The sequence below is a fragment of the Oncorhynchus nerka genome, linkage group LG10 (assembly GCF_034236695.1).
Source record: "Oncorhynchus nerka isolate Pitt River linkage group LG10, Oner_Uvic_2.0, whole genome shotgun sequence".
NCBI classification, from domain to species: Eukaryota; Metazoa; Chordata; class Actinopteri; order Salmoniformes; family Salmonidae; genus Oncorhynchus; species Oncorhynchus nerka.
The window spans coordinates 58,467,629-58,490,837 of NC_088405.1; the positions used below are offsets into that span (position 1 = coordinate 58,467,629).

At 43.3% G+C, this 23,209-nt stretch overlaps 1 protein-coding gene across 2 annotated transcripts; it reads left to right on the forward strand.

Moving 5' to 3' along the window:
* Positions 1–10,331, forward strand: ppm1db (protein phosphatase, Mg2+/Mn2+ dependent, 1Db). 2 transcript variants are annotated; one of them, XM_029670697.2, is made up of 6 exons: positions 1–691; positions 1,280–1,505; positions 2,811–2,935; positions 3,114–3,295; positions 3,395–3,631; positions 6,761–10,331. In XM_029670697.2, the coding sequence occupies exons 1-6, from the start codon at positions 172–174 to the stop codon at positions 7,247–7,249; spliced, it is 1,779 nt and encodes a 592-aa protein (XP_029526557.1). In that variant the 5' UTR covers positions 1–171; the 3' UTR covers positions 7,250–10,331. The 2 variants fall into 2 exon arrangements, with proteins under 2 accessions (XP_029526557.1, XP_029526558.1); XM_029670698.2 differs by having other exon boundaries at positions 6,764–10,331.
* The last annotated feature ends 12,878 nt before the right edge of the window (positions 10,332–23,209 follow it).

Genomic DNA, 23,209 nt, shown 5'->3' on the forward strand with positions numbered 1-23,209 from the left:
ACACAGGCGGTTCAAATACCTTACGACCTATCGTCGAAAAATAAACAGAAGCAAAGAAGGAACTGGGAAAAGGGTTTTTCGATCCAGATATCATTGCACATTTTGGCTTCAAACACGGCTTAGCATAACCGGTGGACAAGTATTTATTGTATAGCTTTGCTTGGATTTTTCATGGCCATGAACGACGCATTAATTTTCCGAGTTAGTGCATTCTCCGAGCAAGGGGGAAGGAGATACATGGAGGATGTTATTGAGTTTAAAGTGGAGTACGAACCGCCTGAACCAGAGCCAGCAGAGGGTGGTCTGAATTCGGTAGAACAACAAGGGGAGTCAAAAGTAGAGAAACAGGAGAATGGTCATACTGAGCAGACCATAATAAGCAATTCCCCCGAAAACGTTCAAGAATCGGTGCCTGTTAGTGCAATGTGGACAGAAAACATAACATGTGAGAAGCATGGTGACATTTCCCAGGCAGAAGTTCCAGCAGTGCACACGGTCGTTCGGAAGTCTGTGGCGTTTTTTGGTGTATTTGACGGTCACGGAGGGCGAGAAGCTGCTCATTTTGCCCGAGACAATCTGTGGGGTATTCTGAAAAAGCAAAGGGGGTTTTGGTCAGAAGATCAAGGAGAAGTCTGTGAAGCAATTCGAAAGGGGTTCATTGCCTGCCACCATGATATGTGGAAAGAGCTACGTAAGTGAACTAGTTAGCTCGTGGTTGTATCTTCGCTGACTGACGCGATCTACCTGCTAGCTAGCCAACAACGCTCAAGTTATTGTTGCGAAATTATGGCGCCACAATAAATGGTTTAGCTAGCTACTGTACAGTCTGTAGCTAACTAATGCCTTTTTGCTGCTGCTACTATCAAATATGATCGCCTCGTTCCCTCTGCTACAGTTCTGATATCCATCCCTTTTAATATTAGCTATTAACTGGCAATTTTATGAGCAGGTCTTTTCTATGTAACGTTATTGCTCGGGGGTTTGGGAAGACAAAACAATTTTGGGGGTTTGTGAATACCTAGCTCTGCAAGTAGAGCATAAAAGGTAAGCATGTCAACCTTATGTTCCAAAAGCAATGATGAGTTTCTCTCATGACAAGCGTGTTCTTGTCTCAACCTCTGACATGTGTCATCCAAAGGTCTCCCGATTTCCTCTAATCTGAATAGACTTCTTTCATATGATGGCCGAATGCCAATTGTCACATCCACTCATCTGTGTTGCTGCAAGTTGTTTGTTCATAATAATGTTCTCCAATGCTTTCCCCATCTTAATCCTACAGCTGAGTGGCCCAAGACTCTGACCGGCCAGCCCAGTACTGCAGGAACAACGGCCAGTATAGTGCTGATCCGGGGGGATCTGATGTACGTAGCCCATGTGGGGGACTCGGCAGTGGTTGTTGGGGTGAAAGAGCCTGGTGAAAAGAACATCAGGGCCTTGGAAGTCACACAGGACCACAAACCTGAACTTCCCAAAGAGAAGGAGCGCATTGAGAGACTTGGGGGCAGGTGAGTTGGAGAGGACACGACAGTCTCAGTTTGTCAGTGCCCAGTGTGTTCCGTAACTACATGGAGTAGCCAGACAAATTTGATTGTTATTTGGGTTAACTATCCCTTTATCGGTTTGGCCTGTCAATGAATCACTGTGGGTGGAGTTGTAAGGGAGGGGGCAGGATGTTTGTCAGAGTTGGTAGGGTTTTGGACCTGTCAATCACTGTGTGGGACTTTGAGGGAAGGCGGTAGATTAATAATCTCGTCAGAAAAGGTAATGTAGTCTACTCTTATTGTAATTTATTTTTGGCAATAACTAAATATAGTGTACTCTTTCAATTTCTTTTATTGTGGAAAAAACATAACAAATGTGGTGTTCTGTCATGTAAACACAGATTCTCTGTTGAGTAACAATATAGATTGTCAAATTTCTGCTCTGCTAGAGCTGCCCCGGTCAACTGTGTTGTTATTGTGAAGTGGAAATGTCTAGGTGCAACAACGGCTCAGCAGCGAAGTGGTAGGCCACATGAGCTCACAAAACGGGACCACCGAGTGCTGAAGTGCGTAAAAATCGTCTTTCCTCGGTTGCAACACTCACCACCATCCTCCGGACTGGTGCAGTGGTCTAAGGCACTGCATTGCAGTGCTAGAAGTGTCACTAGAGATCCTGATTAGAGTCCAGGTTCTGTCGCAGCTGTCCGCGACCGGGAGACCCATGGGGCGGTGCACAATTGGGTTACCAGCAGTTAACCAGCAGTTATCCTGTCATCACTCACTTTGTGACTGACAGGTGCCTGTTCTATCAATAGATTACTAGAAGATGTACTGTATCGTTCATTCTAGAGGGAGAAGGCTATACAGACTTTTCTGACGAGGGAATTGAACCTTTTAAATGTAAAGAAGCCAAGTTAAATTTATGAAGTAGAAAAAGTAGCCGGCCGACCGACCAATGAGTCTGTTACCGCAGACCAAGTGTAACAACACCCGCCCAGAACCGACACATCCGGCTTCTTCACCTGAGGGATCGTGGGGGATGCTGATGAGTATTTCTGTCTGTAATAAAGCCATTTTGTAGGGAAAAACTAATTCTGTGGGTTGACCTGGCTGCCAAGTGGGTGGGCCTATGCTCTCCAAGGCCCACCCATTGCTGCACCCCTGACCAATCATGTGAAATCCATAGATTAGGGCCTAATGAAATCATTTCAATTGACTGATTTCCTTGTATGAACTTATGAACTGTAATTGTTGCGTTTTTATATTTTTGTTCAGGATATGATCACATAATAAATCCTCCGTGCCTGTTGTGCTTGTGTCCTTTTTCAGTGTAGTGAAGAAGTCCGGGGTGAACCGTGTGGTGTGGAAGAGGCCCAGACTGACCCACAATGGCCCTGTCAGGAGGAGCACCGTCATAGACCAGATTCCCTTTCTCGCTGTGGCCAGAGCTTTGGGTAAGCACTACACTGTTGGCCTAAACACAAGTTTCCTCTGCCCTCCACTAGATACCTTACCGCTCCATAGCTGCTGCCTTTAAGCAAACAGTATGATTTCCAGTAAGCTTGTCATCCAATCATTTCATTTGATATTTGCCTAGTGATGAAGCGTGTGTGTGTGGTTTGTTGTTGAAAGGGGACCTGTGGAGCTATGACTTCTACAGTGGGGAGTTTGTGGTCTCTCCAGAGCCTGATGTCACTGTAATGACCATTGACCCTAAGAAGCACCGCTACATCATCCTGGGTAGTGATGGCTTGTGGAACATGATGCCAGCTAAGGATGCTGTCGCTATGTGTGAGTGCCACGATCAGATGGTGGTAAGCCAGAGCTTCTTGTTTCCCATTCAGACCAAACCGTCTTGGCTGTCTGCCGATTCCCTTCTAACAGGTTGATGGTGTCACTATGTCTGCTCTTAGGGCCCTAAGGGATGGTCCTGTGCCAAACGGTTAGGATGCACGGCCTTGCTGTTCTGGCGCCAGCGCATGCTCCGTGCAGACAACACAACGGTCATAGTGATAACCGTGCAGCACCCTGATGAGCCACCCATGACCATGCACCTACAGGAGCTCTATGTCAATATGGCAGAGGGCCTTGATAAGATCCCCCCCGTTACAACCGCAAACTCTCCCTGCCGTTACGACGGCCCCATTATGGTACGTACCAAGGGTAACTTAGAACAGCGCCATCACATTTGAATACTTCCACCAGGCTTAAATGTAACCCGTGTTTGTTTTTATTTGCATTTCATTGAACATTGTATTTGAAGCCTTGATTAAACGCAGAATTGCTAGTGCGACCTGGAACCCCAGTGTCAGTGGGTCTTTCCAGTCGTTTACGGCTGCTTCGTAGAATCTGACCGCTCCTTCACCAAGACGACTTTTTTGTTTTTTGGGACAGACAGAGGAGGAGGATGGGGAGGTCTGTTTTGATGAAGAACATGGGCATTGGCGACACCTAGAATGGGAGTGAGGTGACTGTCCACTCAGTGAATTGTAAATGAACGTGTACAAGCGTGTGATTGATAATTGTTCAAATGAAGGCCACGTCATTGACATTTGTTGTAAAAAAATTTAAAAAAAAAACATTTTAAAGATTTGAAGGTGTCACATTTCAGATATATACAGATGTAGGGAACTGTAAAAAATAATTAAACATTTAGGAGTGTCACTACCCTCAACTGTTAAATGTTCTGCTAGGCTACATTGCTTGTGTTCACACCAAGCAGTTGGAGTGTAGCTACCCTCATGGATGCTGTTTTTCCACAGGGAGACAAAGCTGCTAACGATGAGTGGGCCCCGATTTCTGTATTCCCATATTAAGAGGGACTCTGACTTTAACAGACCTGTGCAACTTGTGTACTGTTGTCCCATTCAAAGAAGCAGCCGTCTAGTGTGTTAGTAAGAGAGGGAAACTAGAGAGCAGGCAGACGTTTTCTGTAAACCGAGTGGCTGCGGTTCTGGATTTTCTTGAACCCGGTTTGCTGCGGATGAGAATACAGATATTTCTGCACATGTGCATTGTTGAAACTTTTTCTGTTGACGCTGCACACTCCCATACCGCTTTCCTGTCCTTACAGATTTATTTCACATCGCTGAGCTCACTCAGCTGCCTGCTCCGCTGCCGCTTGCCCCTCCTAAATCAGCGACGGACGCCTTTGTCTGGTGTCGCCTTCAAAAGTTCATGTTGTACTCAAAAGACATGGTCGACCTATCTAAACTATTGCAAAAGATTAGGCCATCAAGCATGATCACGGTGTTGTGTTCTTTTTTTCAGAGGGGGAGTTAAGACGACAATACAGAACTATTTACATGTTGGCGCACCGGTCGACGCAAAACGAACTCGCCCCTTGTCAGACTCTAGTGACCGGCTTGGCTGCCCAGAGATGGAACAGCTAGGTAGCCTACTCGTGCGGTTCTTGCAGGATCATCGAGAAAGAAGCGAGAAAAACTCCGATTGTGTTTAGCCCCAATGCAAAACTGAAGTGAGGACTTACACGAAGCTGTCTAGGCAGCATATAGAACACAAGCAAGACACCGACGCGTACTGTTCGTCTAATTAGAGATCGAATGCTTCATCATTGAGAACACTGGCTAAGCAGAAGGCAGAGAGACGTTCTAAGTAGGAGTGTTATTTTTTGTTCTCCCAGGAACTGCGTCTACGTTATGGCAGCAACTATAGCCTACATCACACACACACACAACACAGATTTTTGTAGGGACTGCGTCCTGCTTGTGCAACTGCAATATCCGTTACAACAGACTGGGAAGGTTGTAGCCTTCATAGTAGGCCATGTCTCTTTTGGAATGTTGGTTCGAATCGCTGCAGGGTTTTTATTTGATTTCAGCTGTTCAGAAATGAGGCAGAGACTGGCTAGAACGTGGTTCAAAAGAGGGTGAGGAAAGAGAGAAGCTGAAGGAACGGGAGTGTGAGCAGCAGCTACGTAGGGAAAAACATGTGTTCAATAACACATGCGCAGAATGTGATCTGGATCCTTAGCTTTGAGAAAGAGGTTTCTGCTGCCACAGCCTTTTCACGGCCCTCTTAAGTGGAGCGTGGGCTTATTCAGGGTGAGGGGGTGGGACTTGTTTGATCTTCTCCCGTTTTCCCTGCAGTGTACTTGCGATGCTGATAATGCAGAATTGAAGAGGGAAAAAAACAACGATTAGACATAGAGCCGCTAAAAAGGTAGCTTGTGGTCTGGCTATGGTTTTTCATCTTGATCCAGTCCAGACCTCTGAGTCAGGGTTAGGTGATGGATCTTGGTTAATTGCATATCTGCATTCTCTTATCGTTCTGATTTAAACTAACAAAATGATGTTGACCAGAACTCCGGGAGAGCTGGAGGATGTCTGTCATTGGCAGTTACGTTCCACATGAAGGCAGCCACCTTGTTTTCTCATTTATCTAGTGCTGAGAGATTAGTTCTTTCTGAGGTCGTTCCGGGTTGGTTTTCAGTCAAGATCATTAAAAAACAAACATTAAATGCACTATGCGTTATATGGGCTGAATGCTGTAACACAGAATAAGCCCTTTAATAAAAATCCCATGATGGGAGTGACTGCCCATTAATGAGTATCACTTATTAACCATCATTTATTCACTTTACTAAAATATTTCAGTTGTGTATATTACATTTGTTTTATTTGATGACTTTATTTAGTTCCATGTCATCTCATCTCTATAGAGATGCTGTCTGACAAAATTACTATTTTAGTAGTTCTTCAAATTGAATGAGACATACTTTTATGACTGCTGAATACCAACTACCAATAATTTGTCATTTCAGGTTAGAGATGCCTCACGAAGCAACTGCACTCAATCCCTCTCGATCGCACATTATTCTGTCTCTTCTCTCGCTCTCTGTGTCTGCCCCACACTAACCTAACAGGCATAAAAGAAACACCTGACAAGTAGGTGTGCAATGAATTATGGTAATTTGTAGTTAATTACCGCGGTGAACTATGTAGAATATTGTCTTCTACAACGCCCTACTACATCGCCCTACTACATCGCCCTACTACATCGCCCTGTTCGGGCGCACAATGTGCGCATTTAAGCTCACAGAAAAAAAACGGAGCAAAATTGAGTTAAAATAATTGAACCAATGTCAGTCAGTTAGTTGTTTTAAGTAACCAACATTTTGTTTAATCGCTCAGCACTACATTAGTGTTGCTATAACCCTCCCTTTTCTGGATTCTACTCGGTGTGCTTGATTTGCTTCATATCATGACTGATGGATTATAGAATGTTAACCGTTGTTTTGTTTATCTGCCCTGTTCCAGCAGAACCCAGAGGTTAACACTGTGTCCTCTGTGGGTGAGCCTCTCCCCCTCCCAGCTCTGGAGTGGAGGAATAGCCTGTGTGAGGCTGGTCTCTGTCCCCCTTCAGAGCCCCTGGCAGAGGTGGACTCACAGAGAGTGACCCCAACCGACAGAACCTTGAACGTTTGTTCAATTGAAGGCACAGGGACTCCAGGGTTCTCAGCACCATCCACCCCTCTGCTGAGGAGGCTTCGTAGGCCTCCACACACTCCCCTCTCCCCCAGCATAGCACACCACAGCCTTGGTCGGTCCCCTCACAGTCTCTTGTCTCCCAGGATGCCTCGCCGCAGCCTGGCCCGTTCTCCACGCAGTCCCTTGTCCCCTAGAACGTCTCGCCGCAGACTCTGTGACCGAACCCCTCTGAGGCGAGGTGGAAAGGGACAGAGACGCTCCCCCAATGTTCCCGTAATCCTACCACAGAAACGCAAGGCTGCCTTGTGTGTGTGCTGAACCTCATCTTACCACGGACGACAGATTGACTAGGATGATGACCTTTATCATTCTGCAAAGAGATGCATAAGGGCATCTGAACATTGTGTGCTCATGTATCAACAATATGCCACTGTTCCATTCATAGGTTAAGTATACTTTTATAGTGGAGTCTGGTACCATCTAAACATTTTTGTAAAAATGTGATGTTTGTGTATATGCTTACTTTACATCTTAAGTGTTTTTATGATCTTTTGTTTATTAACTGTTTTAATGGAAAACATATTTTATCTAGTGTATATTGCTGGTCATATTTCCACCCCCTTTTTATGTTTAAAATAATAATAATAATAAATCAATAAAATATCCCATATTCTGTACCAATAGAAAAATATTATACTAAATACTTTCCAAACTACATTATTCATACTTAGCAATATGTGTATTTTTGAAAATCATAATGAATTGACTATCTTGAACTAAACCACAGAGCCTGAATGAATTTGGTGATAAACACCACACCCTGTTTTAACTTACATGCGGAGATCAAGGTGCTTAGTTTCTATCACTAGACAGACAAAGAGCAGTCAGGAATGCCAAATAAGTGTTTTGAATCGGGAGAGGGAGATCCATGGTGTTTTGAATCGGGAGAGGGGGATCCATGGTGTTTTGAATCGGGAGAGGGAGATCCATGGTGTTTTGAATTGGGAGAGGGGGATCCATGGCGTTTTGAATCGGGGGATCCATGGTGTTTTGAATTGGGAGAGTGGGTCCATGGCGTTTTGAATCGGGGGATCCATGGCGTTTTGAATCGGGGGATCCATGGCGTTTTGAATCGGGAGAGGGGGATCCATGGTGTTTTCAGAACTACATGTGTTAAATGTAGAATATCCAGAATGTGCTACCTGCTGTGAATACTTTATATATCCCCATAGTTGATTGTTTGAAATAGTTGAATCTTTCCCTGGTTCCCCATGAATAGTTGGCCTTGCATCATTGTTCTCATGTATTGCTTTCAGCTGTCCACTGGAGGGCACCCACTGCAAGTGTAAATCTGGTGTCAAGTAGTTTCAGTGCTGTGGGATTTACTTTGCAAGTGTTCAAATACCCCATATTCATAAAGTATAGTGGATTTGATCTCATGAAAGTTATGATTGTTGTGTCAGTTTAATGCCCTCTTGGATTTCTGAATCCATAAAAGTGTGAATTAAATCTTAAAACGATGAACAAATGACAGCTCATTATGTCACCCCGTTGGGAAGTTGGCCTTGCTTGTATGATGAGATATTTGGAGTTAAAATATTTGACTCAGCTAAAATGTGTTTGTTGACAATGACCTTAAACTTCAATCAGTCAAATAGTGCTATGTTTACAAAGCTGAGTTCTCATAACCAGACAAGTGGAATACACCTCTGAAATACACTACATGGCCAAAAGTATGTGGACACCTGCTTGTCAAGCATCACATTACAAAATCATGGGCATTAATATGAAGTTGGTCCCCCCCCCCTTTGCTGCTATAACAGCCTCCACTCTTCTGGGAAGGCTTTCTACTAGATGTTGAAACATTGGTGCAGGGACTTGCTTCCATTCAGCCACAAGAGCATTAGTGAGGTCAGGCACTGATGTTAGGCGATTAGGCCTGGCTTGCAGTTGGTGTTCCATTTCATCCCAAAGGTGTGCAGTTGAGGTCAGGGCTCTGTGCAGGCCAGTCAAGTTGTTCCACACCGATCTCGACAAACCATTTATGTATGGACCTCGCTTTGTGCACGGGGGCATTGTCATGCTGAAACAGGAAGGAGCCTTCCCCAAACTTTTGCCACAAAGTTGGAAGCACAGAATCGTCTAGAATGTCATTGTATGCTGTAGCGATAAGATTTCCTTTCATTGGCACTAAGGGCCCTAGCCCGAACCATGAGAGACAGCCCCAGACCATTATTGCTCCTCCACCAAATTGACAGTTGGCAGTATGCATTGGGACAGGTAGCATTCTCCTGGCATCCGCAAACCTAGATTCATCTGCCAGATGGTGAAGCTTGATTCATCACTCCAGAAAACGCATTTCCACTGCTCCAGAGTCCATCGGCAGCAAGCTTTACACCACTCCAGCCGACGCTTGGCATTTTGCATGGTGATCTTAGCCTTGTGTGCGGCTGCTCGACCATAGAAACCCATTTCATGAATCACCCGACGAACAGTTCTTGTGCTGACGTTGCTTCCAGAGGCAGTTTGGAACTCGGTAGTGAGTGTTGCAACCGAGGACAGATGATTTTTACGTGCTTCAGTACTCTGGGGTCTCGTTTTGTGAGCTTGTGTGGCCATCACTTTGTGACTGAGCTGTTGTTGTCCTCTATGTTTCCACTTCAAAATAACAGCTACTTACAGTTGAACGGGGCAGCTCTAGCAGGGCAGAAATGTGATGAACTGACTTGTTGGAAAGGTGGCATCCTATGACAGTGCCACGTTGAAGCTCGTCAGTAAGGCCATTCTACTGCCAATGTTTGTCTATAGAGATTGCAAGGCTGTGTACTTGATTCTATACACCTGTTTGCAACGGGTGTGGCTGAAATAGCAGAATCCACTACTATGAAAGGCTGTCCACATACTTTTGTATATATATGGTGTATGATGCCATATTTAGTGCACCCATGGCTCACTGGATTTACAAATCGGATAATTGCACATTTGCAGCACAGATAATTGTTCTTACACCAACCATTGTGGTACCATTGACACTGCAGAATAATGTCGATCTTGTACAGGCATAGATTAATACAATTATGTGTTATTTTGAAAACAGAAAAATATCTTCCATAGCATTGAAGTGCTTTTGTAAATATGATTTTATTTGTACAGTATATTATGCAAAACCAGGCATTGGGTTTTACATGAATGTGGCATGATCAGCTCTGTTTGTGGTGAAGTGTATTAAGGGATGGCTTTATTAATAGAAATGATTATTTGCTAGATAGATTACATAGACATTTCCACTTTACATCCATTACAGTGATAATCAATGTATGTCTTGATGTCAAACTGCAATACCTGCCTTGAATGTGACTAAATAAGTGTGTTGAATAAATACGTTGTCATTTCAAATGAATTGATGTGTTTTCTTGTTGCTAAAAGAAAGAGCAGTCAGAGATGACAGACAGCACCCTCAACTGGTGTAACCTGGAAAAACCAAAATGAGTGAGATGAAGTATATTCGTCAAGGTAAGTCAAGTCGGGCATTAGAATGAGTACATGTTACTAATCCACAACCATCAGCATCTTATAAAACAATCAAACACATACAGATATCCATGAAGAGTGCCAGGGCCCTCAAAATAGCTATCACCCCCACCATGTTAAGTGGATTTGCTCTTGGGTGTTGCACAGTCATAATCTCTCCACTAGATGCCAACAAAGACTGAATTTGCTTCATTGGCTGGTTAGGAGAGGGATGGCTGAGGTTCGAGGGGAGGTGCACTGCACACTAGTGTCACATCCACATGTATCGATTACATTTTTACAAATACTGTGGGACTTTGTTCTAAAGCGATATCCGTACCCATTGGATGCAGTGATCACAATATAGTGCCTATATCCAGGAAAACCAAAGTTCCATCAGCTGGTGCATGAGAGATCATACAACATATTTTGCTGTGACTCTTATGTGGATGATGTTAAAAATATTTGTTGGTCTTATGTGATTAATGAGGAGCATCCAGACGCTGCGCTTGATGCATTTGTGAAATTGCTTCTTCCAGTTATTGATAAACATGCACCTGTTAAGAAAATGACTGTCAGAACTGTTAGGGCTCCATGGATTGATGAGGAATTGAACAACTGTATGGTTAAAAGAGATGGTGCAAAAGGAGTCTGGCTGTACATCTGACTGGTTTACTTACTGCAAATTGAGAAATGATGTGACTAAACTCAACAAAAAGAAGAAGAAACTTAATTATGGAGCCAAGATATATGATAAAAAGAATGATGGAAAAAGTATTTCTAGTACTTTAAATTCAATTCCATCTTTCATCAAATCAGTTTGGCTTATTCATCACAAAACCATTTGATGTTGCCGATTATTTTAATGATTATTTCATTGGCAAAGTGGGCAAACTTAGGCAGGAAATGCCCACGACACACAGTGAGCCATCGTATTCATGTATAAAAAAATAAAAAATAATGAAAAGAAAGCAATGTAAAGTTAGTGTGAGAGAGGTGGAAAAATGATTGTTAACGATCAGTAATGACAAACCTCCTGCAATTGACAACTTAAGATGGAAAGCTACTGAGGATGGTAGCTGACTCCATAGCCACTCCTAACAAGTATTTGTCCTCAGGCCTAGAAGGAAGCCATAGTAATTCCTCTACCCAAGAGTGGTAAAGCGGCCTTTACTGGTTTTAACAGCAAACCTATAAGCTTGCTGCCAACTCTTAGCAAACTGTTGGAAAAAATTGTGTTTGACCAAATACAATGCTATTTCACTGAAAACAAATTAACAGACTTTAAGCATGCTTATAGAGAAGGGCACTCAACATGTACTGCACTGACACAAATGACTGATGATTGGTTGAAAGAAATTGATAATAAGAAGATTGTGGGAGCTGTACTGTTAGATTTCTGTGCAGCCTTTGATATTATTGACCATAACCTGTTGTTGAAAAAACTTAAATGCTATGGCTTTTCAACCTCTGCCATATTGTGGATTCAGAGCTATCTATCTAATAGAACTCAAAGGGTTTTATTTAATGGAAGCAGCTCTAATGTAAAGTGTGGTGTACCGCAGGGCAGCTCTCTAGGCCCTTTGCTATTTTCTATTTTTACCAATGAACTGCCAATGGCATTAAACAAAGCATATGTGTCCATGTATGCTGATGATATACGCATCAGCAACCACAGCTAATGATGTCACTGAAACCCTTAACAAAGAGTTGCAGTCTGTTCTGGAATCGGTGGCCAGTAATAAACTGGTCCTGAACATCTCTTAAACTAGGAGCATTGTATTTGGTACAAATCATCCCTTAAGTGCTAGACCTCAGCTAAATATGGTAATGAATGGTGTGGCTGTTGAACAAACTGAGGAGACTAAATTACTTGGTGTTACCTTAGATTGTAAACTGTCATGGTCAAAACATATTGATTCAGTGGTTTCAAAGATGGGGAGAGGTCTATCCGTAATAAAGGGATGCTCTGCTTTTTTGACACCACACTCCAAAAAGCAAGTTCTGCGGGCTCTAGTTTTGTCTAATCTTGATTATTGTCCAGTCGTGTGGTCCAGTGCTGCAAGGAAAGACCTAGTTAAGCTGCAGCTGGCCCAGAACAGAGCGGCACGTTTTGCTCTTAATTGTAATCAGAGGGCTAATATTAATACTATGCATGTCAGTCTCTCTTAGCTGAGAGTTGAGGAGAGACTGACTGCATCACTTCTTCTTTTTATAAGAAACATTAATGTGTTGAAAATCCCAAATGGTTTGCATAGTCAACTTACACACAGCTCTGACACACACACTTATCCCATCAGACATGCCACCAGGGGTCTCCAAATCCAGAACAAATTCAAGAAAACATATAGTATGGAACTTCTTTCCATCTCATATTGCTCAAATATACAGCAAACCTGGTTTAAAAAAAACAGATATAGCAACACCTCGCAGCACAGCGCCTCTCCCCTATTTGACCTAGATAGTTTGTGTGTATGCATTGATACACTCCATGGAGTGTCAGAGGAATTATGATTATCTTTCATCCATGGAGTGTCAGAGGAATTATGATGATCTTTCATCCATGGAGTGTCAGAGGAATTATGATGATCTTTCATCCATGGAGTGTCAGAGGAATTATGATGATCTTTCCTCCATGGAGTGTCAGAGGAATTATGATGATCTTTCATCCATGGAGTGTCAGAGGAATTATGATGATCTTTCATCCATAGAGTGTCAGAGGAATTATGATGATCTTTCATCCATGGAGTGTCAGAGGATTTATGATGATCTTTAATCCATGGAGTGTCAGAGGAATTATGATGATCTTTCCTCCATGGAGTGTCAGAGGAATTATGATGATCTTTCATCCATGGAGTGTCAGAGGAATTATGATGATCTTTCCTCCATGGAGTGTCAGAGGAATTATGATGATCTTTCATCCATGGAGTGTCAGAGGAATTATGATGATCTTAGTGCTACGATGCTTTGGGCAAACCCAGCACAGAGCTGAAAATGGTTTGAACCATTTGACATGAAAAAACAAGTTAAGGTGCTTGTAATGGAATATGAATTGAATATGAATAAATGGAATGAATTTGACTTCCTTCCGTTTATTCCATTCCAGCCATTATAATGATCATGCCCTCCTATAGCTGCTCCCACCAGCCTCCTCTGGTTTTGAACCAAATGTTTTTCATGCTTATGTTTTTCCCGTTGGGAAAGTGTTGAAAGCTGCACAATCTAAGGGCATGAGTGATTGTGAAATGTTCATGACAGCCACTAAGCAGACACCCTCGTTAATGGCAAGGAAACACTTCTCCCCCACGTCTCTGCTGCAGCGTGTGCCTCTATTTACCCTGAGTGTGTGTGCACATTAACATCTTCACTACGAGGGATCTCTGACTGGCGAGGTGTATGTCTCCACTGGGAAATACGTGGGAGGATTTGCTGGGCTAATTGAGAACGTGTTGGGATGAGGAGGTGTTGCTGGGAATGACATGTTCAGACAGAGGTGAGGTGTCAGTAATGGTGTTATTCCAAACGCCTAAAGGAGGCCAGTGCAAGCACACACAAAAGGAAGAGTAGCCATAGCCTATGTCATCAATTCTCATAGTTTATATAACAGATCAGAAACTCTGTGAGCTTAATGTTTTTCTTAATATTTCTGCATGTTTCAAGGCTGGTTGGCTGAAACACAAAAGGAGTCAAATCTACAGTGTTGGTTTGTGAATGACTGAAAGCACAATTTGTGCAATAGTGACAGTCTAAATGACCAGGATTAGCCAGCATGTTTATGGTGTACTACATCTAAATAGGGTTCTGCCTTTTTTTTCTTTGCAAACAATTTGGGAACTATTGGGGATTTTCTTCTTCTCATTCTTTACTGTCTCCCTCTCCTCACCATCCTCTGGAAACTAAGGGCTCCAGTTCAACAGTGTTGTGCCTGTTCCCTGTCTCTTCTCAGTGGGTTTGCATGTTGCCCTTCTCATTCCAAAACCTTGCATAATTTTGTGGTCAGGAAAGACAAGTTAGTAAGTTGTCAGGAAAGGGAAAAGATGGTACAGATTTATTTGTACCATATTTTTGCATGACTTTTCAGAGCCTAATCTAATCACAGAACCACTGTTGTGGTGACTGAGTCCTACTTCCTGCCGCCTGTAGTAATTCAGTAGGGGACACTATAGACAAGAGACTTCAAAAGGCCTTTAAAGCAGAATACCCGCTTTGTTTAGACTTTAGAATTTTCCTGTGCACTTCACAGGTCCTCTGGAACCCGGTGACAGCTTGGCAATGACAAGACCACCCTCTAGACAAAACCACTTCAAGTAAGTAGTGACGATACACAGTCCTGCCCCAATTTCAGCACAGGTCTGTCATTTATTCTTTGATCCGCATAACATTTAATATGAAACAAACACATAAAACAGAGCACAGTTGTCAGGGTCATGAGCTACATCCATCATTCAGACCTCACAGTTATCAGGGCCATGAGCTACATCCATCATTCAGACCTCACAGTTGTCAGGGCCATGAGCTACATCCATCATTCAGACCTCACAGAAATCAGAGCCATGAGCTACATCCATCATTCAGACCTCACAGTTGTCAGGGCCATGAGCTACATCCATCATTCAGACCTCACAGTTGTCAGGGCCATGAGCTACATCCATCATTCAGACCTCACAGTTGTCAGGGCCATGAGCTACATCCATCATTCAGACCTCACAGTTGTTAGGGCCATGAGCTACATCCATCACTCAGACCTCACAGCTATCAGGGCCATAAGCTACATCCATCATTAAGACCTCACAATTGTCAGTGCCATGAGCTACATCCATCATTCAGACCTCACAGTTGTCAGGGCCATGAGCTACATCCATCATTCAGACCTCACAGTTGTCAGGGCCATGAGCTACATCCATCGTTCAGACCTCACAGTTGTCAGGGCCATGAGCTACATCCATCATTCAGACCTCACAGTTGTCAGGGCCATGAGCTACATCCATCGTTCAGACCTCACAGTTGTCAGGGCCATGAGCTACATCCATCATTCAGACCTCACAGTTGGGGGCCCTCCACTGTACTTCTCTGTCCTAGATGTCTCAGCTGCAGGGTTCCTACAAAGTCCCAACCCATTCCAGCCCTCATCATAGCCAAAGCAACATGACATTGTCATACTGTATGTGTCTCCTCAAACAACCGCATAAGAAATGACTGTTTTGAAGGAACCCACATCTGATACTTTATCCCTCTCAAGCATAGCCTTGTCTTCAGAGCAGGCCTTGGAATAACCAGAGACCATGGCATCTCAACACAAGAGTTCGGAAAATAACCTGCTATTTGTGAGCCTCCAGAGGGAATAATCCTTTCCATAAACCAGCTCATAAACTTGCAAATGTCCTCACACAATGTATTGTATAATCATTTCAAAAGTATGGTTTTTGTTGACCACCTAAAAAGATGCAGACTTGTTCTTCACACATGGATGGGAAACAGATTTTTGCTGTGGGCCAATGTGGCTCTGTTGGGTTTAGACGTTGATTTGTTCAGCTTTGGGCAAAGATTATAAGATCTACCAAAAAAAGTAGGAAACTACAAAAAGGAAAAAAGCATGTGTGATGTTCCATTTACCTAGAATTCGTGCCAAAGGCACTCACAATGGAAATACTTTCCTAACTGAGTGGAGGACTTGCACTATTGCCATCAATGCTTATGAATACTCATCACTGTTTAAATGAATCCTTTAATGTGGATAGCCATACATATCTCTGGGCATAGGCTTTGTGGTTCACTGATTATTAAGGGTTTTCCGAGATGTGCTGGTCGACTCTAAATTGAAGTAGTACCAACTTGGTATTTGAAGGGTATGGATGTTTGTCAGCTTAGATATAGCATGTGCCTTTGAGTAAACCTCAAACCATGTTCAAATCAGACATGACCTTATTACAATAGACCACGCTGATCTTTGCTATCAAAGGCAATGCTCTTGTGAGGCTCTCACAGCTAAACTGATTATAATGGCTCTGTGTATGTTGCAGCCATCACCCCAGTTTAATTCAATGATCTGTCTCCTGCTGGTCCTCTGGGATATCCAGTTAAAGGACAATCAGATTCACCATAGTTGATACATTAATATAATGCAATCACACCAGATATTAGACAGGATTGGAAGACCCTGCTCAGGGTCTGACATTCAGACATTATTCATAATAATCACTGCAATCTAAAACCGTGCTTTTGTTTTCCAGTATGTAGAAATTACATTAGGCTACATCAGTAAAGGGAAATTGTTCATCAGAAGAGGGGGAATCTATAAAAATGTGATTCAAGGCCCTTGTGCAAAATACAAGTGGCATCTTCCTAATTGTCAACTGTCCCTTAAGACATTTTACCTGTAGTGTGGGGGCTATGTAAACATACATCTGACCAATTACGCGAGACTTTAGTTCTGGGTGAACCGTAAATAGGCCTGCTATAGTTATGGGTGTGAGATGTATTTTATTTACTTCTGCCTGTCTATCTCTCAAGGGGCCTCGATCTCTGTTGTAGGGCTATTTGAGAAGCTATAATAATGCAATGTCTAAGAACATTAGGAGTTCTTTAATTACGAATGCAATAATGCCTGCGCATTAATTTAGCCGACTTACTTGGAAATAGACTAGGCAGCGGGAATTGGGATTTTGCAGAAGGCTATACCACCGAATTAAGTATTTTCCCAGGCATTATGTTAGCCCTACAGCTTTGGTTATAGAGGAATTACTCCATTTTCGTGAGGTCTGCAACACCTTTCTTAATAGGTTGGCTTTAAAAAGCAGGACAGGACAGGACTGCTCCTTGGAAAAAAAATGCAGATAGGCCATTTGCGATAAGTTTTGTTGTTAAGGTAATGACACATTCGACGACACCCACATTTGCATTGCTATTCATGCTTTTTCATTATCACTACATTTCGGATAGCACTTTGGTCCAACTTGTTTTAATAACAAGGGCCTATTGATGGTTCCCGCATTCCAAATTATTAGCTTTTCTCACTGGACTTTTTATTCACCAATCACCACACTGTTGTGGTTCTAGTAGCCATATTAGAAATAGTCCTACACACACCATACAGCCAACAGTTGTTTAACTCTATTGAGCAAAAATATTTATGCAACATGCAACAATTTCAATGGTTTTAATGAGTTACAGTTCATATAAGGAAATCAGTCAATTGAAATAAATGCATTAGTCCAGCATTTATGGATTTCACATGACTGGGAAGGTGCACAGCCATGGGTGGGCCTGGGAGGGCATAGCCCCACCCACTTGGGAGCCAGGCCTAGCCAGCCAATCAGGATGAGTTTTCCCCCACAAAAAGGCTTTATTACAGACAGAAATACTCCTCAGTTTCAACAGCTGTCCGGGTGGCTGTTCTCAGACGTTCCCGCAGGTGAAGAAGCCAGATGTGGAGGTCCTGGTCTGGAGTGGTTACAAGTGGTCTGCGGTTGTGAGGCTGGTTGGACGTACTGCTAAATTCTCTCAAACGACATTGGAGGTTGAGGTATGGTTGAGAAATGAACATTCAATTATCTGGCAACAGCCCTGGTGGAAATTGCCGCAGTCAACATGTCAGTTGCACGCTCACTCAAAACTTGAAGCGTCTGTATCATTGTGTTGTGTGACAAAACGGCACATTTTAGAGTGGCCTTTTATTGTCCCCAGCACAATGTGCACTTGTGTAATGATCATGCTGTTTAATCAGCTTCTTGATATGTCACACCTGTCATGTGGAGGTCTTGGCAAAGGAGAAATGCTCACTAACAGGGATATAAACAAACTTGTGCACAACATTTGAGAGAAATACATTTTTTGTGCATATGGAACATTTCTGGGATCTTTGATTTCAAATCAAATCAAATCAAAATGATTTATATAGCCCTTCTTACATCAGCTGATATATCAAAGTGCTGTACAGAAACCCAGCCTAAAACCCCAAACAGCAAGCAATGCAGGTGTAGAAGCACGGTGGCTAGGAAAAACTCCTTAGAGAGGCCAAAAGCTAGGAAGAAACCTAGAGAGGAACCAGGCTATGAGGGGTGGCCAGTCCTCTTCTGGCTGTGCCGGGTGGAGATTATAACAGAACATGGCCAAGATGTTCAAATGTTCATAAATGACCAGCATGGTCAAATAATAATAATCAGAGTAGTTGTCAAGGGTGCAACAAGTCAACACCTCAGGAGTAAATGTCAGTTGGCTTTTCATAGCCGATCATTCAGAGTATCTCTACCGCTCCTGCTGTCTCTAGAGAGTTGAAAACAGCAGGTCTGGGACAGGTAGCACATCCGGTGAACAGGTCAGGGTTCCATAGCCGCAGGCAGAACAGTTGAAACTGGAGCAGCAGCACGGCCAGGTGGACTGGGGACAGCAAGGAGTCATCATGCCAGGTAGTCCTGAAGCATGGTCCTAGGGCTCAGGTCCTCCAAGAGAGAGAAATAAAGAAAGAGAGAATTAGAGAGAGCATACTTAAATTCACACAGGACACTGGATAAGACAGGAGAAATACTCCAGATATAACAGACTGACCCTAGTCCCCCGACACATAAACTACTGTAACGTAAATACTGGAGGCTTTTATTTCAGCTCATGAAACATGGGACCAACACTTTTGCATGTTGCATTCATATTTTTGTTCAGTGTATATATATATATATATATATATATATATATATCCTACAGCAGCGTTTCCCAAACAGTCCTGGGGCCACCAAGGAGTGCGCATTTTCATTTTTGCCGTTGTTCTACACAGCTTATTCAAGTAATCAAAACTTGATGATTAGTTGATTATTTAAATCAGCTGTGTAGTGCTTGGGCAGAAACAAACGTGCACCCATGATGTTCCCAGGTTTTGGGAACCTAGTTTGGGAAACGCTGGCCTATAGTGTATTGTAAAAGAATGTAACCTTTATTTTATCAGAGAGTGAACACTGAGACAAGGGTCTAATTTCCAGGTGAGCCCTGTGCACACAACACATGATACAATATGCACTTTTAAAACTACACATCCGTAAGTACATGTTAAAATATACAAAAATACGCAAAAAAAAACAATCATAAACAACAGTTGCATTTCTTAGCTACTCAGTCCTCAATCAACACTTCAAACTGCCTGAGTGGCACCAGAACATCCCATTTTTATGAGATCTGCAGATTGTTCCAGCAGTGGGGGGCACTAAAACTAAAGCGGGTTTACCTAATTCGGTGGAGACCCCCGAGGAACCTCAAGACTTAACCAACACTGTGTGTGTGTGTTTTCTTTGATCCATTAGCTCAGCAGAACTCCACGCTCAGTTGTTGCAGTGGGATGGTCAAATTGATTGCTCATGACAGTGGTTTCCCCCCTCAGGGCTTAGCGGGGTCAGAGGGGTCAATATGTCTGTCAGTTAATCAGCACAGGAGCCATCTTCCAGCCACTGGCTAACGTGGCTGCCACTTAAGACGCGCAGGCCTAATAGGTTTAGATGGAGACATTTATTTTAATGGCTGTTGCAAATTGTCCCCTTGACGCAATACATTGTCTCCCTTGCTCGAACCTGGTTGATCCAAGAGGCTCACTGTCTCTGTGTGATGTGTAGCTATCTCTACCCTTACTCTTTCTCCCTGAGTCCAGTGACACCTGTATGGTGGTGGTGGGGGTCTGTGATGATGGGCCATCCCTGGATGCAGCTCAACCTGTCAGCGGTCCTGTGACGGCTCACCCCACATGCCAGCCTCTGACTTCAGACATGACTCACCAACACCTGGGGGGGTGTGGGGCAATCTGTGGGTGCAGATTAGGGGTCACAACTTTGCTTTTTCACCATGGAGACGTGGTTCCTTTCTCCTTCTCAACAGATCTCCCGAATATATTGATATCCACTTATCAGAGTACAGCAGGCCTTTAACCTACACTTGAAACCCATGTGGGTAAAATGTCATACTACCTGACCTTTAATACCCATCTCTTCAGGAGGGCCAGGACCAGCAGTGTCCTGAAACGTAACATATCTTACCATACAATACGTTATTCTTCTGTGTTGATGAATCAGCATCACTCTGCTTCCCATATGGTTCCAGTCTTCTCTCAGCCTCTCAAGCATTATCAATGATTTATTAAGGTTACGTCTGTATCCCCCTGCCACTCCAAAGCCCCCTAATGAGCTCCCAACAGCTTGAGCGAGACAAGGGCCATTAGCCTTAATGGTGGGCCAGATCAAAGGGGCTGTGCCGAGATGGAGGTGAACGGAGAAAACTAAGTTAGAGGGACTAAGCGTGCAGACTGCCCGTCTGCAGCACAGCGCCTTAATTTGTAACGATGCCCTCGAGGCGAGCCTCAGCCCCCCCCACTCTCTCTCTCGCTCTCGCTCGCATCTCCTCTCCTGTGAGTCTGTGGGCCCAGCCATGGATCAGGACAGCCCGGGAGCCAGCTAGAACGACCCCTCCAATCACTCTGAACAGCTGTAAGAGCCCGACAAGCAAGGCTCTAACCGGACAACTCAGAGTGATTTGAAATCTGTACTTTTATGTAGTGGCTGCTTTTAAAGCTGGAATTTGTACATGGTGAAACTGCCATGACTGGTCACAATATTACAACAACAAACAAGTTACTTCAAACAACCAACACTGTTATTCCGTCGGACATAATTGCACGCGCGATAGAACAGCAGAGTATGTACTACCATTTGTTTTATTGTTGCTGGATGCTCCTCCGTTTTTTTTATCAACAAAACCAAAACAACAACAAATGCACTGGGGTGAACAGGGGCACTGGTTCACCTTGTGCCGATTTCAGCTTCAACCAATGTAACTTACTGTATACTATATACAGTGGGTTCTGGGATTTTTGCTCACCGTTCTTGTGATCACTTTGACCCCACGGGGTGAGATCTTGCGTGGAGCCCCAGATCGAGGGAGATTATCAGTGGTCTTGTATGTCTTCCATTTCCTAATAATTGCTCCCACAGTTGATTTCTTCAAACCAAGCTGCTTACCTATTGCAGATTCAGTCTTCCCAGCCTGGTGCAGGTCTACAATTTTGTTTCTGGTGTCCTTTGACAGCTCTTTGGTCTTGGCCATAATGGAGTTTGGAGTGTGACTGTTTGAGGTTGTGGACAGGTGTCTTTTATACTGATAACAAGTTCAAACAGGTGCCATTAATACAGGTAACGAGTGGAGGACAGAGGAGCCTCTTAAAGAAGAGGTTACAGGTCTGTGAGAGCCAGAAATCTTGCTTGTTTGTAGGTGACCAAATACTTATTTTCCACCATAATTTGCAAATAATTTCATTTAAAATCCTACAATGTGATTTTCTGGATTTTTGTTTCTCATTTTGTCTGTCATAGTTGAAGTGTACCTATGATGAAAATTACAGGCCTCTCTCATCTTTTTAAGTGGGAGAACGTGCACAATTGGTGGCTGACTAAATACTTTTTTGCCCCACTGTAGATTAGCACTTTAACCATCTTGGCAGGGCTCTCTGTCTGTAAAGCCTCTAACTACATTGACTGTTTGTAAATTGTCCCTCATCAATTATTCAGAGAAGCATTAACCTCTGGATTGATTAACTGTAGTGTGTTTTCTAATCACTGCACCTAAGAGTGTTTAGTGATAATCAGAGTAGTCAGTAGTATTGATGAGCAGTCTGGAGCCAGACTAAGGCGGAGAGCTGCCTGGCTCTCTCATCATCAATCACTCCCATCATGTCACTGACTCACTGCTGGTGCTCAGTCGGGGCCTGGGTGACGGACAGCACGTCACTCACTGCTTTACTGTCTTATGTCAGGCCTCCACCTCATCGCACTATTAGAAGATGTGCTTTTACCTGGATCATCTTATGAGTCAATGTGGCCAACATTATACAGTCCTGTGTAAAGAGGTGATTGGAATGTTACATTTGAAGATAAGGTGTGTTGGCCAATGTTCCATGCAATGATGCATGCAGTTATAACATTGTCAGGTTACAGTGGGGCAAAAAAGGATTTAGTCAGCCACCAATTGTGCACGTTCTCCCACTTAAAAATTTGAGAGAGGCCTGTAATTTTCATCATAGGTACACTTCAACTATGAAAGACAAAATGGAAGAAAAAAAATCCAGAAAATCACACTGTAGGATTTTTAATGAATTTATTTGCAAATTATGGTGGAAAATAAGTATTTGGCCAATAACAAAAGTTCATCTCAATACTTTGTTATATACCCTTTGTTGGCAATGACAGAGGTCAAACGTTTTCTGTAAGTCTTCACAAAGTTTTCACACACTGTTGCTGGTATTTTGGCCCATTCCTCCATGCAGATCTCCTCTAGAGCAGTGATGTTTTGGGGCTGTTGCTGGGCAACACTGACTTTCAACTCCCTCCAAAGATTTTCTATGGGGTTGAGATCTGGAGACTGGCTAGGCCACTCCAAGACCTTGAAATGCTTTTTACGAAGCCACTCCTTCGTTGCCCAGGCGGTGTGTTTGGGATCATTGTCATGCTGAAAGACCTAGCCACGTTTCATCTTCAATGCCCTTGCTGATGGAAGGAGGTTTTCATTCGAAGTCTCACGATACATGGCCCCATTCATTCTTTCCAGTCGTCCTGGTCCCTTTGCAGAAAAACAGCCGCAAAGCATGATGTTTCTACCCCCATGCTTCACAGTAGGTATGGTGTTCTTTGGATGCAACTCAGCATTCTTTGTCCTCCAAACACGACGAGTAGATTTTTTTCCCAAAAGTTATATTTTGGTATCATCTGACCATATGACATTCTCTCAATCTTCTTCTACATCATC